The sequence below is a fragment of the Zosterops lateralis genome (genome assembly GCF_965231275.1).
Source record: "Zosterops lateralis genome assembly, chromosome: 1".
Lineage (NCBI taxonomy): Eukaryota > Metazoa > Chordata > Aves > Passeriformes > Zosteropidae > Zosterops > Zosterops lateralis.
The window spans coordinates 42,742,169-42,759,949 of NC_139762.1; the positions used below are offsets into that span (position 1 = coordinate 42,742,169).

The 17,781-nt window shown below is 37.9% G+C and overlaps 1 protein-coding gene across 1 annotated transcript in view; it reads right to left on the reverse strand.

Annotated features, from left to right (window-relative positions):
• The window catches only part of OSBPL10 (oxysterol binding protein like 10), a gene marked incomplete at its 5' end in the record, with an annotated part of 111,691 nt that overhangs the window by 27,951 nt on the left and 65,959 nt on the right, over window positions 1-17,781 (reverse strand). The window contains one exon of the mRNA XM_083871826.1: window positions 11,139-11,293. Within this exon, the coding sequence (XP_083727952.1) occupies window positions 11,139-11,293 (155 nt within the window). The remainder of the gene's footprint in view (window positions 1-11,138; window positions 11,294-17,781) is intronic.

Genomic DNA, 17,781 nt, shown 5'->3' on the forward strand with positions numbered 1-17,781 from the left:
GCATGCACCTGACAGAAAAGCATGCAAGCTTACTGCACCATCCCTCATTAGCAGTGATCAAATGTAGCTTGTGCAGTATGTTGTACTTAGTATTTTATATATAGACTAGCATATTGTCATGCTACCGGTTGAGGTGGGCTGTCCTTGGCTAGGAGCCAGATGCCCACCAAAAGCACTCTTCCACTCCCTTTCTCAGCTGTGCAGGAGAGAGAAAATGAAATGGAAGGCTCATGGGTTGATTTAAGGACAGGGAGAAATCACTCACCCATTACCTCATGGCTAACACAGACTTAACTTGGGGAAATTAGTTCAATTTATTACAAATCAAATAAGAGTAGGGTAACGAGAAAATAAAAACGAATCTTGAACACTATCCTCCCACCACTTCTTCCCAGGCTTAACTTTACTACTTCCTACCAGCCTCTCCACAGTAGTGCAGGAGGACTGAGAATGGGAGTTGCAGTCAGTACTTCACTCCTTGCCTGAGGGGAACTGGGATCCAGACTCCTCCCCTGCTCCAGCAGAGACTCCCTCCCAATGGGGCAGAGTCATCCACAAACTTCACCAATGTGAGTCCTTCCCATGGGCTGCAGTTCTTCACAAACTACACTTCCGTGGGTCCCTTCCACAGGGTACAGTCCTCCAGGCACAGCCTGCTCCAGCATGGGTCCCCCACAGGGTCACAAATCCTACCAGAAAGCCTGCTCCAGGATGGGCTCCTCTCTGCTCAGATCCACAGATCCAGATCCTACAAGGCACCTATTCCAGCATAAGCTTCCACAGCGTCCCTGCTCCTGCACAGGGTTTTCCAGGGGCTGTGGGTAGGTATCTGCTTCACCGTGGTCCTCCATGGGCTGCAGAGGGAGAGCCTGACTCACCATGGTCCAAACCACGGGCTCCAGAATAACAACTGCTCTGGCAGCTGGACCATTTCATGTCCTTCCCCTGTTTCTTCACTGACCTTGGTGTCTGCAGCTGCTTCTCTCACATTCTCACTCCTCTTTCTGCTGCTGTTCTGCAGAGTTCCCTTTTATCTCCCTTCTTAAGTCTGCTATCCCACAGGAACTATGACCATCACTGATGGGCTCAGCCTCAGCCAGCAGCAGGTCCACCCTAGAGCCAGCTGGCATTGGCTCTGTAAAACACAGAGGAAACTTCCAGCAGCTTCTCACAGAAACCACCCCTGTAGCCCTCCCACTACTAAAATCTTGCCACACAGGTTGTCCAGTGTTCAAGGTTTGATGTTTTCAAAGCCACGTAATGAGCCCAGAAGCAAAGCAGATCTTAAATGAAGAATTTAGAGAGCAAACACCTTCATTTCATCCTGAAAAAGGTTTCTTAAAGGCAGCAAAATATGTAGGCTCAGCTCAGCTGCTATTTTTAAATTTATTATTTTTGAATTTACTCTCAGTATTTCATAGAAGCTGTTTCCTCTAATGCAGAAAGTCTACCACCTCAAGGAGTAACCCACCCATCTCAAACCCCAGAAGACATTCAAAGTCACACCTTTAGCATTCTGTCATTAGAGCTTAGCTCTAACAATGATGAACCAAAATTAAAGTTAACTTTTAAAATATAAAAGCAAGTAACAGAGGCAGAGAATCAAATGAGAAAGATTTTACAATGAAAAAGTGAATACACTGTAACTTACACACACCACCTCAGCAAGCAAAAATATCACTTTCTTTTTATCATCTACATACAGAAGCAATCAGCAAGACAGTTACTTTCTCCTTCATATAACAAAGAAAAAATGGTATAATAGGCAGATATTCTACTTACCTTAAGCTACATATGAAAAAAATAATCCAGGTATATCTATCTGAATAGGTAAGAAACTGTTGTATGAGAGTTTGTGTTCTGACAATGGGGGGTCAAAGCATTTATGTAACTGTGGATACATCATTCAGCACTAATAGGTCAAACCAGGTATTATTTGGTAGAAAAAGCTTACATCAGGAAATAATGTCTACAGAGTGCCCATTTAATTAATCTCTTGCCAAATTTGTTATTTGTGTTTGGTAATTCAGGTCTCAAGAGAAAATAAAATTCTTCAAACTAGGATCATCAATGATTAAATCTCTTTTTTTGTGTGTACGGATAATTTGTATATATTTTGTGGTTTGTTGCTTGGGGTTGTTTTTCATTGAATATGCTAAACACACTTGATGTTCAGAAAATTTCTCAGCTAGGGACAAGTGCAAGGATCAAAGTGTGGCAATCTGTCTATCACACAAGATTAATTGGATACAACATGTAATAGCTGAGACATCTACTGAACCAAGAAATACCTATCCTTCTTCAGGAGATCCCGTCACTTGCAAAGCAAGCAAGCAAAGCAGAAATGAATCTTGGCACTAACACTGCAGAGACAGGCTGACACACAGACAATGCAAGCAAAGAAAGTGATCACAAAACCTCTACCTTAGATGACAAACTGGTCTGCAATCTTTTTCCTTCTCAACAAAAACATTCTGCCAGGCATCTGGAGACAAGCACATTATCCAGATACTGACCATTTAGAGAGCTGTACTAATGCCTTTTTGTTAATGTTTTGCAGGAGTATCTCTGGGAACAGAAGTCTTTTCATCATTAAAGAACAAGCTCAGAAAGCTTCCTTTCCCTACACTGCAGATGTGTTTTACTCTGTCCTCCGACTATATTTAGGGCTGAACATAATGTAGCAGTGATGAGGACCAGATAATAAGAGATTTCAGAAGACAAAGGACTGGTTTCTTGTTTAAAGAATAGGAACAAATGCATGTAACATGAAACAAAGAGCGTCTGTGCTTACATTGCAGTATAACCTGTGCAAGCATTCACAAAAAATACTCAAAGCTAACTCTGAAAGCAATTACATTTAAAAATAAAGAAAACTATCAGTGACTTAACATCCTGTTAAACAGAGTTCCTCATTTGGGTCACCTACAACACTGTAATCCTGTTATGCACCAAATAATGATTGTTGGACAACTTTTTCCCCACATGTTCATATTTTCTTCATAAGACAATTCCTCTTGCAAAAATCGATTTTCATAAACCTAAGGTAGTCAGTTCTAAAAATAGGCTGAAAAGCAGATAATTCCCAAGAGCAGACTCCACAGGGAAAGATTAAGCATCAGTACCAGTCCACACATGCTTGTGAGCACCTTTCATAAAATGATGGCTACTGAAGTACAGAACTGTTTAATCAGAATCCTAAAACACAGGAGGACTTTGTAGTATTGCATAAATTCAGTAAGAACTGGGGATAAATATATTTCATCCCTGGTATCATCAGAAAGAAATAGTAACATGAGACTACAAAACAAAATACATGAAGAGAAAAGCCCCACGGACTTGTCCTAAATTAAAGCAAAAAAACCTTGAAGGCTAGCAGAAATCACAACCATAAGATAGAGAGTATCATATCATGAACAGTTTTAACAAAACCTATACTAAATGCTACACAGATACTAGTGAACAACAATTTCCTGAAATGTATTCAGTTTTATTTTGTGAATTAATTTTTTTAGAAGCAACACATAGAGTATCAAATGGCAACAAATGGAGTATCTGCCACTATCCAAAGTAAGTGTACAAGGTTACAAACCACAGAGTGCAGCAGGACCTTTGGCACGTAGCCATTCTTCAGTCAGGCTCTCTACAGACAGATTCCAGTCACTGCCAGGCAACACTTCAGACACCACAAGGGGTCTGAAAGTCACATGGTTGTAACTTGTGGGGAACTAAGACAAAAGACTGCACTGAGCTGCAGGTCGGTGCAGGAGAGTAGCATGGGGGGAAAGGCTGGCAGAAAACTACTCTTGAAACACTCCCCTATTACATGGCATCCTCTTTAGAAGGAGATCCTTGGGGAAAAACCTCAAGTAGTAGGTTCTTCAGGCCTCATATTCCCATGAAGAAGGGGAGGACAAATACCTTCTGGTAAGGGTCCCAGAAGGTAAGTCCCTTTTAGATGCTCACCAGATAGTACAGCACATTGAGTATGATGCCTTTTCTTATCAAACAATCCTTCGCTCCCCATTGACAAAATCCCTAGAGAAACTGCAAGATTTCGTGCAAAGAGGCTGTGGGACCTCCACTGTGGGAGGCGTTCAGGACTGGACAAGCTGACCTGATTAGCGCTGCCCTCACAGAGCTGAGCTGCAGGACCTCTTGAAGCTCCCTTTCAAGCCAGAGTACTCTGTGATTCCATTATGATTCTGCCTGCAATGCCCAGTAACTCAAAAGTTAGGAAGTAACAGAGCTGAAGTCATTTAGCCAGCTGTAATTCTCTTTTATGTCTTTTTGTATGGCAGCAAAGCAAATTTACGCCAGAAAAATACTGCCACATTAGTCAATAATACACCACTCGCATATGCAAAGAGGGCACAAAAAGATGGACAACTACAAATTTAACCTTTACAATCATCTGGTCTTGCAATACCAATCTATATGTAAATCCAGTTCTCACAGTGCTGTTTCTTGTAATGCAGTATCACATGTCAGCATATTTGTAAGAGGACAGAAATGGTAAAGACATGTTAATCCAAGCAGCATTAACAGCCTTACCCCAAGACAACACATTTATTAAACCAACCTGACTCCTGCAATTTCATTGCTCATCCACTACACACATTACATGGATGATAAACACACAAAACTCAAAAAACCAAAACAAAAATCCTTAAGTCTTTCAAAAGAAAACTGAATCAGTATAAATCATAGCAGGAGAACATTCAATGTGTATGTGAAACAAATTAGGCCTAGAATATTGTTTCCTTCTATATGCCTAACTTCTTGAGGCCAGTGGAACTCTCTGCTTGAAAAGCTTCTAAAAATTGTTCTCAGTCTGATGAATCAATCACTTGGTCCATCTCAAACTGAAAACTCTCAGTGTAGAAGAGTTCTGCCTTTTTCATCTGCTCCTTCGAAGTCCTCCTCTAGGACAAATTTTAGAATTAAATTCTGTTATCACAGCTGCCATTTATTTCCACATTCTGGGCTTTTCAAATAAAGAACCACTAGAGTTCATCACCACAAGCTAAAAACCCCAGGTTTTTTTCTAGCAAGACCAGACAGAACAGCTGAAGCCAGTTTGGATGATTCACTAAGCAAGATAAAGCAACGCCAACTTGAGACAAATTCTCTCTGTAAGAGAGTTGAGCCCAACTTTAAGTCTAGTTAACTAACTGACAGTCTTAATGAGATGGGTAAGATTTCTAATGGACAGTATTCACCAAGCCCACATATATAAGAAATAAAACTGATAGCACAAAGCAAATTAACTGGCACATAAAAAATCGGCACACAATCCTGAAATAAAATTAACATTGATTTCAGAGTTCCTTTAGCAAAGGAGCACAAGTTTTATACTGAATAGAGTATGCAATTGATCCATTTAAAGTTAATTTTTAAGCCTTACTGCAAAGGAACCCAAGTTCTTTATACTCCAATGATTAGATTTCACTGATTTTTTACTAGTAATTATGGAATGCCCCATCAATCAGAACCTCATGTTTATTCAAATTAGAAACAGATTTGGAATAAAGGGGTTTTATTTTTACACAGAATATTACTCTCAATTATATAGGTAGCAGCTGGAATGGAACACAAGCATGTTGGAGGTGGAAGTGATTCAGTAATATGCAGTGGGTTTGGCTGGTGATTAAATTTTTATTAATTATTTGCATAAACAGTTTTACTAGAGGACTGTTCGCTGACACAGTAGCTATTCCAGAAAGTTACTAAGAAAAATCAAATCAAAATTAGCTAGATTATCTTAGTCATTGTCAGTGCTGCTGTAGCAGGCTTAGGGTCATTTAATTCTACTTTTAGTCTAATTGTACATTTAATCTTTAAATATACCTTCAACTGATTACCTCAGATTTCATTTTTTAGATGGCCTGCATAGTGAATGGATTAACTGGTACCATCTTTACCTAGAGATTAATTTAACTAAATCATTACAGGCCATTCACTGTGCTCTTCAGCCTGAAAAGTACTTAATCATGCAGAGGACAAAAAGCAGAGCACACTGAGAAACCCTGTAATGTCTGTACTAAACAGTGAAAAGGGACTGTCTGTAATACTGCAAACATTACTTTCCCATCCTGATCTATTGTTCTTCCATTACTGCTCTTGTCCATCACTGTATGTTCATGACTAAGCTCATCTCCCAACTTCAATTATACACATTTCTGTCAAGTATAAAAAGGAATTAGGAAGCACTAGAAACAAATTATACTAGGAAACAATCCACAGACCTGGGCACGTCTGCTGAGACACAGATAAATAAAGGTAATATTGAATTAGAAACCATTTCTTTTATCCAGCTGAGTGTCTGAAATTGCATGAGCATTTTTTAAATTATTTCTTAGCATCTCTAATACATTCTGCAATAGCTCTAAAGTCATATTAAGATATATACTTACATACAGATCAAAAAAATTACAGCTACAAAGAAACTATCACCTGAAGAAATGGGAAAAAAATACATAAACTTATAAAATTAAACAGTTCCATGTGACAGTTGAAAACATCAAGGTTCAAATCATCCAGGGACCAAAATATCTTTAATAACCTGGACTTGACTGCCCTTGCAATCACTATCACAATTAAAACCTGGTTTAGCAGTTAGATAATCAGAGCTAAAGGCTCAATCCTACAGAGCTCAGACTTCAATCCTATTAAAAAGACACTTCCGTTCGGAGCATGCGTACAGCTGCTCACCCTCACAGGCAAGAGAAAGATAGGGACAGGAAAGCAGAGAGACAGCACAGATACCAGATCCACAGGATGGGAAGAATCAGCTGGCATGGCATTTTAAGGCATAAAAATCACATGAGCAAATCTAACTACAAAACTATTTTCAAAATAATTCTTAACTAAACTATTAGATCCAAAGAAAATAATTCCTTCCCTTTCAGACACCACATAAAAACAGCCTGTTACCTATTCCCCTGACAGGCTGTCAGGGGAAGCATTTGACCTGCAGTCACTCTTTGTCAGCTCAGAGGGAGAATTCTGACACCCAAAATAACAATTAGTTGAACTGGAGTAGTAGCTCACCCATGAAAGTGATTCACACCTCTATTCCACTTTGTCACCAAGTTTATTACAACTGAATTTACTATGAGATTCAAACTTATTAATTTCAGTCTTTCTTGAAAAGAATTTCAAAATTATTAAACCTGAAATGAAGAAAGCATTGGGGTCCCATTTATGGCAGACTGGACAGAGACCAAGTTCACATCACAGGTCTGAAGAATGTACCTCTGGCACACTTCACACTAGATTCGTTCTGTTCTGCTTTACGGAAAACCCCTAAAACTTGTAACACAACTTATGTCAAAAAGTCCAAAATGATTCACTAGGGGATGCACAAGAACATTTTACATCAACTATCATTAAATTGAGAATAGTTCTATGCAGCTCAGACCTTATCCCCTTCCATCTGATGTTTCAGGTGGCCAGACAAAAAAAAAAAAAAAACTAACAAAAATTTAGAGACTTATAAAACATTAAAAAAAAAATATGGAAAGTAAGAGACAAAATTGCTTGATCTGGCAATTTACTCTCAGAGGTTATTTCTTCTAGTAAAGATAATAGGCTTTAAGTTCATGCTGTCCTATATCACAACTCTAAAATAGTAATAGGCAAGAAACACACCAGAAAATAATCTCCATCACAAAAATTTTCATTTTCTGAATCAGTTTAAGCAGTATCTCAAACAACATCCCTGCGTTTGGAAGCAGGAAACACTCTAAATAAACCAAAGCAAGTAAACATCAACATATTATCTAAAGAGGATAATCTTTAGCTTCTACTTTATTTTACCACAGAAGAAACTCCACATTCCTGAAACCCTGACAGTACAACAGACCAAAAAGAAAAGTTTTACTTTAGTTACCTATGGCATCAAAACTCAGCTCCAGAACTGTCTACATCCCTCAAGAATGCTTAAGTATTCAAAGAAAATTGTATTAGACAAATCTTGTTATTCCAGAGAATTCTAAAAATCCACACACTTCTTCATAAACACACAAAAACCTGTCACTGGTTTGTTAATGATGCTGCTTGATGTTGAATTCTGAATGTTGTGTTCAGATTTAGCACAGTTATCACTAAACACACTCAGACACTCGGCCATGCTGCCAGGAAACTGCTGCCACTGGCAGGCAGCTGCACAGGAAAGATTCCTCAGCAGTCATCCACAACCCTCTCTGCCCCAACATAACATCTGTTTTCTTCTTAAAATCACTGCTGATCCACATTCCTAAAATTATCTATTCCATATAAATAACACTCTATAATATAAGCAGCTGAGTCTGCTGCTCCTCAAGGTTAGTCATTTAATGGCATTTTCCATTTCAGACCAGGGGTCAAGTCACAATTTGTTTGGTTGGTACACCTACTATATTACACTGACAGCCAAAAAGCTCTCTCCCATTCCTTTGGGGTATAGCTTCTGACTAAGAGATAGAGGCTAAACCATAAAATTACAGATTTTTTAAAATTAAAAATCAAAGAAGAGATTGGATTTAATTTTGATAGCACTGATACAGGAACTAGCACTTTCATCTCGTAACATCTGTAAAAGCAAGGCTTATTTCTTCTGGCAGGTATATATGGAAAGTTGAGCCCCATTAATACCCCAGCAGGTTCTTCAGGAAGCCAAGATTATCTAGTGCCTAGTTGGGTTTTCTTAAAAAGAAAATCGTTGAGAGAAATAAGCTTCATTTGCATGACACTTGTGGATTCCTCTTTTCTTCTAAAAGAAGCTATCAGAAATAAAAAAATCAGGGCATTCAGTATCAACAAAATGTCAGCTAATGACATCTAGAAGCATTTTCTCATTCTCTACTAAGGTCACCACTGTAACTAGCAACAAAGTATCTGGATTACAAACAAGTGATGATTTGCATTTGCTTTTATATATTATTATACATGCTACTATACATGCTATACATTAGCACAGTCAGTGCTTTTATACCTTTGAAAATAAAGTGCCTACTCAGTGCCAGATCTAGGCTCTTGCCTTGGACACACAAGGCCACAATATATTTAAAAGTATGATTACATCCTGCACACAGAACTGTTAAATTGTGTCAAAACAAACATCGTTGATAACTTTGAGCATGTCAGACATCATCTCCTGGGTGACTACCTGGCTCAGCATTCTTACTAGGGTAACTGTTAAGTTTCTCAGAAAAAATTAATCAAAATTATCAAAACTGAAAAGTGTATCAGTTGCATTTAAAAAACACTTCAGAGCCAACAGTATCAATCTCAGCATCAAACACACGGACTCTGCGTAAGGGAAGATGCAGGTTTGTAGAGGACTTCCAGGAAGGAATCCTGGTTTAAGCCACTTTCTTGCAGCAAAACCAAATTTCTGCTCATTAAACTGCACTACTACATGACAAAAACTGCATGCCTGATTCCAGCTGCTTCTTGTTGCTCCACCAATCCACAAACTTCTACTTACTGTTTCTTCCAAAAACACCATCTTGAGGTGACCTTTTTGTAACTTAAAAATCTTACTCTCTCTTTCTGCCTCTTTTTCTTCTTTTTTAATGGCTAATGCCTCAGGGCCTCCAAACTCAGGCTGCTGACTTCAGGAAGACTGCTCACAGAGCACTGAGGATTCTGTGTTAGAAACAGCGCTACACTTCCTTGTTTCTATTCACTCCTTCAAGGGTTCTCCCTTGTTAATAAATGAGTTCCACAAGCTAAGCAGTACCTCAAGCCACGCACACAACTCACTGTCTCTCATCAGCAAATGAAGAGGAAGGGATTGGACTCATAAAAAAATACTGTCATTTAAAACATGTCATAAATGGCTCAACTCAACTGTAAAATGATACCTCTTAATGTGAGTAAAATCAGCTGCTGATCTTCATGTTCTTGCTGCAAAGTTCATGCTTCCACATCCCATTTGGCTTTAGTGGATGATCAAGGAAAAAAAAACTACCAACAAAACCAAAAAAAAAAAATCCTAATGAAACAGATTTCAGTGGTTCAGTAAGTAGTAACTCCCAAATAGCCTCTTGTCTTAAAAACACATCATAAAAAGTAGACTTGGGTCATATAAAAAAAGAAATTACCCAACTTCCTAATAAAAATTAATTACAGGTAATTTAAACATTTTGGTAAATGGACAGTAGGAGTAAGAGAATAGAGGACCAGAAGAACATGTTAAAAAAATCCTGGTTTATCTGTGAATTTTTCTGAACTATATTCAATTCAACATACTACAAAAGAACTGGGAAAACAGCTTTATTGATGTCTCCAGCCGTTACATATTTTGTCAAAGGCGATGTAACTTAATTTACACCATTTCAATTGCTCAGAGCATTCACTATTTTCTTCAGCTCTTTCGAAAACTTTGTTCCAGTTCTCCAGGTCTCACGTGCTCCGGGTGCCCTATAATCTCTAAGGTCTCAGAGTGAAGTGTTTTCCTCGTGGGCAGGACTGGTTACTGAAGCAGATTGCAGAAGCTGGAGAAGTTTGTCATGATGAGAGATTTTCAGTGCATGAGACGTCTGATACGCAGCTGTGAGTCTCCTCAAAGTGTGGATGCTTCAGAACTGCCCTTTACCAAGTAAATGCCACAAAAGCACAAATCAGCTGATTGATGGAGGATGATGTGGACAAGTTCTGCCCATAATCACTTAACAGGAAAAGGGATCAGGAAATAACATCATTTTTCAACTCAAAGAATAGTCAGCTGTACTCAGGAGATGCCCAAGAGCAAACATGAACATGGAAGAACAGGTAGCAAGCAAGTACACAGTGTCTCCTGTCTATCTCAAACCAGAATGAAAAACAAACAAGTAGCTTTTATTTGCATTAGAAGATAAAAACATGTACCGACAATCTGTTGATTGCTTTTAAAATTAGGAAAGAAATTGTACACTTGCCATAGTTTGCTGACCCAAGTACCTCAGAGAAGTAAAAGCACAGAACAATATCATCAACATATTTTTCAAGTTTCTGGAGTGCACTTTTGCATGAAACTTATAATTTTGACAAGTAATTTCAAACAAAGAGTACAATATAAAGACAAAACACAATAATTTATCAATGAAAGTATCCACCATCACACATGGTCTGTGTCTAACCAACGCCCAACAGAGACCAAGCACGCTTACCTCAGCGCTTGGCTGCAGTGCCGGTGCATCCTGGGCTGCAGATGGTACTATTGCCCACGTAATGTTGGCACTGGCAGATGATAAGGAGCTGAGGGCACCGTTTTTCAGTTGCTCTGTGGAGTGTGACTTGGGCCCAGGCCATCCCAGGATACCATCTGAAGCAGAAAACAGGTATCAGCTTACGAGAGATTACAGATTTCCTCCATTCACCTTACCATTCTCTTGATCTAAATGAGCTGTATCTCTTCTCCACTTCCATGTACAGCTTTACTTTAGCAAAAAATGATCTTGTGCTTTCTGAACTAGCTTATGCAGTATCTCAAATCATATCCCTGCCTTTGGAAGCAAGAAACAGCCTAAATAACCAAAGTAAGTATGTTGCAGGCCAACTTATCTGTGATTTTTTAAGTCAATGAATGTTAGTCCTACCACCAGACTGTATAATCCTTTGTATAATTCTATCTGGCATACCTTGGAAGTTAAGTGAGAATTATCTACCCACTATTTTCATAGTTATGAAGTTATCCAAGTAAATCCTCCATTTCTTCTGCCTGAAATCAAAGCTTTAAACCTAGCAGCTGTATTTTATTTCTGTCTGTACTATTAAAAGTTTTTTTAGATTAAGTACTAAAATACTTTACTGGTACCAAGACCACAGTTTAAAAGAGGTCTCATTAGAAAGATACACACTAAATATGAATCAAACAGAACTTGGCATTAGAACAGCCCCTGTTTCTGGGGGCACTTGATTTCCTGGATGGGTCTGTATTTAAGGATGCCATGACAGAAAGTATCATCAGCTGAGGCAAGTGCACAGTTGTTCCTCCCTAACTGCTCAAAAATATAACCTCAGTAGTCAAATCAGTAGCCCTCAGCACAGGACTTAAAATTTCAGCTATTAATTACACACTGCTATAAAATGTAGAGATATGGATAAGAAATTCACAGCTCTTCAGTCATTACCATAGTTTATATATGAATATAGAATTAGTGCCATGGGGAGGATCTCCTCTCATCACAGACAAATTTTTAAGATGACGCAGAGCAACACAAAGCACATTAAAGAACGTGCAATTTCTCCTCTCCATATCACCAGAGTGCCTCTTAAGTAAATGGTTAGATCTGGAGAGGCTATGCTGCACAGTGTTACATTAACACTTCCATGATTAAAAAATGGGCCACAAATCCCACAGCTGACTGAATTCTTACCAAATGCTGGAGACAAAACAGTTACAGAACATTCCTCTCATCTAAAATGGCACTAAGTTATGAAGACATGGCAGAAGTTCAGATCTCATTCGCTTAGTGTGCTTTTGTGGCGCCATCTTTTGCTGAAGAAAGCATGAGGAAAGCATAACCAAACAGTTAAGAATAAAATGATTTTCAAAGAGTAACCAACAGGGGAAAAAAATCCAGCTTTTTTTCTTTTTTAATATGTGTATTTCATATAATTACAGAAAATTCCCCTTGCCAAAGGAAGAACATTTCTGTGGCTCTGCTGTCATATTATGTTTCTCACACTTTATTCTTTTGCAATAACAGATCTCGATCTACTTTTCTGTTTCTCTCCATCAAAAAAGCTGAATAATGGATTACTACTGCTATTTTCCTATTACAGAGACACTAAAAAGAACTGAACTGCTCTTTATGCCAATCTTTAAAAATATGTCATCCCATCATTTCTGTGGGCTATCCATTTTCTTTCTGCACAAACAATCTATTTGACTTTCACTGTGAACAGTTATTTTTTAATTTTTTTAAATCTAGTTTATGTAAATAAGCACAATAAAAAGTTCCCACATGAAGAAATATCTCACTTCAGGGGAAATTTTTAAGTGTAAACATTTACTTGATCATCACAAACATATTTTTAAAAACACTATACTATTTTTCCTCTTCAGTGCAAACACATTGTAAAAAGGCCTTTCTATTTCTCTGCACATTTTAGAGTCTCTAAGAGAAATAGAAAGTGTTAGAACTCAGCAAGCATGTTTTCTTCTCCTGTACTAAGGGCAATGCTACCCTCACAAAACAACAAATCTTGCCAGCCTAATCAAATTTTAAACAGATCTTAAAAACACATTATGACCTAGCCAACACCAACAGGATGCCAAGAGTTAAGGTCCAAATGACATTAAAGCACATTCATTTCCTCAACACTTGTGCATATGAGAAAAATTGTTTCATTAAACTGTGCATCTGGAATTTGACTACTTTGCAGAAGAGAAATATGCAGGGAAAGATACTAAGTCACAGAGCAGAGAAATCTAAACAAATAAAGAGTATCTCTCTGAACAAGTTGAAAAAATTCCCACCGAGTTTCAAAATGCCACCAAGCAACCTGTGATAATTTTAATCTACAAATCTTACTCTGAGATGTCAGCATTCTCTTATCATCCCAAGGGAATTAGATATCTAATACAGCAGCTCATCTTTTAGGCAAAAGCAGTCTCTGATGAGAGAACTCATCAGAAATCATCTTCAAATCAACTAAGACTAGAATACAATCTCTATGTGGAAAGTGAAAAGCCACAACAATCTGAGGCTCCTACTTTACTCATCAGTTTTCCAAAACTTCTCATGACAATTTTTTTGGCATTTTTTTCAGTACACACAAAATGTTCTCATCTTCACTAGTACAAATTACTCTTATCACAAAACAGTACAGGGTATAGCTGTTGTCTGTGCCATATCTAATCCAGTTGTTTTACTGGAATTCACTCTCCACAGACTAAGTTGCCATCTGTAAAATATTTGATCCACTCTAATGGAGCTGCCATCTTAGACACTTTATGGGACTTAAAAATTTCTATCACTGGTTCAATCTGTCTTCTTATAAAGACTTTAAAAATATATACATAAAAATAAACATAATATGAGATTTATCTTCTGAGTGGATAAGAATAGGAAGACTGTTGTCACTGGTTTGGACTTTTTTAAGCCAGATTTTTTTCTCTGTTCTTAGTCATAGCCAAAGACAGCTGACAGAAAGGTAAATTCTAATCTATTTTGATATATTTCAGAGCGCTAAAGGAATTCTCCAGAAAGGTAGTCACAAATTATATAAAAGTACTGACAGCTAAATTACTACTTTAGTACTTGTTTTAAGACTAAACAAACCACTAATTAAAACAAAACATCTGTTTCTGCATTAAATGATGCAAAAATCAGAAAAGGACGTACCAAATACATAACTAGTAAAATCAGCCAGATCTCTTCTACCTACATGGTGTTGGTTCTGTAGTTCCAGGAGTGAAAACCCAAGTCTGATTCCTCTGAAAGTTCAGAGCATATGTATATACAAAATAGGAGTTCTTATAGAACATACCCAAAAATTAGCTTCTTTCCCTCTTCCCCTCAACACCTACCTTCCACTGTGATGAACACACAGCAGACAAGTACACCAAGGCACATGAGAGCACTTGTACCTAAGCAAAGCACAGCATCGAGACACAACCTATTTATCTTTTCCCTATAGCAATGCTACAGTTCACAAACATCTATTTTAGAGGCCACAATAGATTGTATCTCACACAAATGCCAGGAGAAACGTCTTTCCCTTCTACAGGTGTACACTGCAGGAGTGGGGGAGTTCTCTCCAAAGAGAAAGTTTACAGGAGATTTTTCAATTAAGCAATGTTGATAATTTTCTTTTGTTGGTTTTGATTTTCTGGGTACCTGATGTACCTTCAAACGCACTTTTGCATGATAATTGATGCATGAAATACACTTAACACCTATCTCAATTCTGTAACAAAAACCTTTTTAATTTTAAGTCCTCTGGTCTTGCCTGGAAAACCACAAAAAAAACCAAACAAACAAACAAAAAAACACCCCATGTTTTTTCTCTCACACGATCATAAACTAACATCTATTGATAACACTTTCATGATACATTTTCAATACGCTCTAACAAATATCCCCTAACAGTGTAGTGGCAGGCCTTGAGGAGAAACCAATATTAGATCTGGATTCCTTCCCCTGCCAGGGATGGATGAGACAGTTTGGTCTCTCTGCACACTGAACCAACAACAACAAAAGGCTGCATCTCTGCTTTTCACATGAGATTGTACTTGCTAATGTTGTGTGGGCACTAGAAAACAATCTTATCTTCCAATGAAAGAAAAACACGTAAGGAATAATGTATTAGCCTTTAGATAGAATAGCAAATTGTTTTGGTTGTTCTTGACAGAAGCAAGATTGGTGATGGTGCAATTAAAGGAGAACTGACTTACCAAGCCAACTGTAGTAAAGTACACCAGTAACAAAGAATATGTACTCCCCTGTCCTCTTTCCTCACTCTTCCCTGCCCTCATGCATTTAAGCACAAACAAGGACTTACTTATCTGCTCATTTTTCTCCCATTATCTCTGCTACAAGAGGATTCTTCATTGTCATTTGTCAACGAATTGAAAGCATCTAGTTTTTGTCTTTCCCGTCCATTTATTTTTTCCAAAAAGGAGGCAATAAAGAATAAAAGGCTCAAGTATATCCTGTCCCCAACTCCAGAATCATCTCCAATGCATTTGTTTCCATGGGAGCCAAAATCCGCAGTACTTGCACATTAAAGGGAACTTCAAAAAATCCATAGTAAGGATGACTTTGGTTTTTGTTTTAAAAATTCTTAAGAAAAACAAAACGTTCTACAGTTTGGAAAAGTGGAGAGACAGAAGAATACAGACGGGAATTTCCTATTGGGAAGATGCTTTATTCAGCAAATGAATGGCTAATGTGAAAGGCAGATTAAAAGAACAAATTGATCTGTGCAGGCTGCTACTACAAGAGAGGATTCTGTCTGCCAAAACACTAAAACGAAAAAAAAACCCCAGACCTAAAACACAACATACGCAGAGCTACATTAAAACAAACATTCAAGTTTGCTCTGTTAGCAGTCTGGGAGGGAAGAATGTTAACAATTATAGTCAACAGGCTCTGGAGATACTCTTCTGCCAAAGGCTGTATACAGAGCTGGAAAAAAAATAACACTAGAACTTCTAAAGTTAGAAATTAAGACAAAAATTTCTTCTCCGCATTTTTATTTTCAAAGGTACCTGCTCTTTGTCTGCATGCCAAATAAGCTTGTCAGAAGGCACTTTAGATGTGCCTAAGTGGTGACATTCCTGGCCAAAAGAAAGGCCTTGGCATTTTCCTCTGTTCTACAAAAAAACTAAAATTCCCAAACCCAAAGAATCCTGTAGAGATGCAATCCCTCATCCTGTACTCACACAATATGTAACCAACACTTCGAGCTAATGATACCCTTCTCCAGCATATTTTCAGCGGAAGGAAAAAAATTACAAAAAATTTAGCCAGTGATCAATGCACATACTTTTAATAATGACAGCTAGAAATTATTTTTGACATTATTTTGACTCAAAAGTAGAAACACAGACAGGATTTTCCTTCACTGACTGTTCTTACTGATATTCTTCTAAAAAAGACAATCATAAAAACCCTTCCATGAAGCTTCAGAGTGGGAATAAGAAAATTTACTGACTAGCCTTCAAGACAGGATTGAAGACTTCAGTTTAATCTTCATGTCTGCTTGTAGGCTTGAGGTCTAAGATTGACAATTCGTGAGAAACATGAAACGGAAATATCATGTCATCCTTAAACTATTCCATTAGAAAGGATACCATAAAAATATTTTAAGTCATGACCTACATAATTGTAGATTCTGGACAAGATTCCACTAAAGTGAGTGCTAAGCTGCTTTCTTTCTACTCTTATTGGAAAAAAAAGCAACAAAAATATTTACATGAAAAGAAAGAAAACACTTTTTTCTTGTTTAAAACAATAAATGGCAGCAAATCTGTTTAAAATAGTTACTATTTAATTATAATCTTTATGAGAGCTTTCCAAAAGTACTAGATCAGAAACTCACAGCCACTTTTACATCCTTGCTTTAGGGGCAGTAAGACTGCAAGGCCTCCAGTGCCCAGGAGAAGTCAGCAAAACTTGCAAAATTTGGTATAAAGACTCCAAAGACACAAGGAAAGGTACAGAGAAAGCAAGTTAAGTAGATACATATCTACTTTTAAGGCAGCTAGATGCTGAAGGAAAGCAAACTCAAGGATAGGTTCAAGTCACCTAAGCTAAGCAATTGATAATTTCTCACACTCCACACAAGGAAGACTTTGTTGCCTGGCTGGGCTGGATTGCTTTCACGAACTGTAGACTAGAAGCAAGAAAATAAATTATCAAATTCCTATCTTGTCTTTATCTATGCATTCTGCTCCACAATATCCACTAGCATCTGTACACCACACAGGAGCTAGTGAGACAGCACTGGGATGGAAGCATTCAGCAATAAATGGCACAGGGCTGTGACATCTCACAAGAAAGGTGTTTGAGAATTCCTATCAGAGGAGCACATGATTTTTAAACCAGCAAGAGTCATTTTCACCTGACAGTGACAGTAAAGGCCATCTTCTGTTGTACCTGCTGGGTATAAAATTAAAAGAATTCACCTGGAGGACACAATCAGAATGAACTAGATCATCTCTCAGAATTAGAGTTTGCTAGGGGATTACTTAAAGGCTTTAGTCTGAATAGGTATGAGCTTATGCAGCTTTGATGACTCTGAAACTCTACCGACTCAGCAGAAACGTTAAGTCTATCAAAGTATGCCTGGAAAAGATTA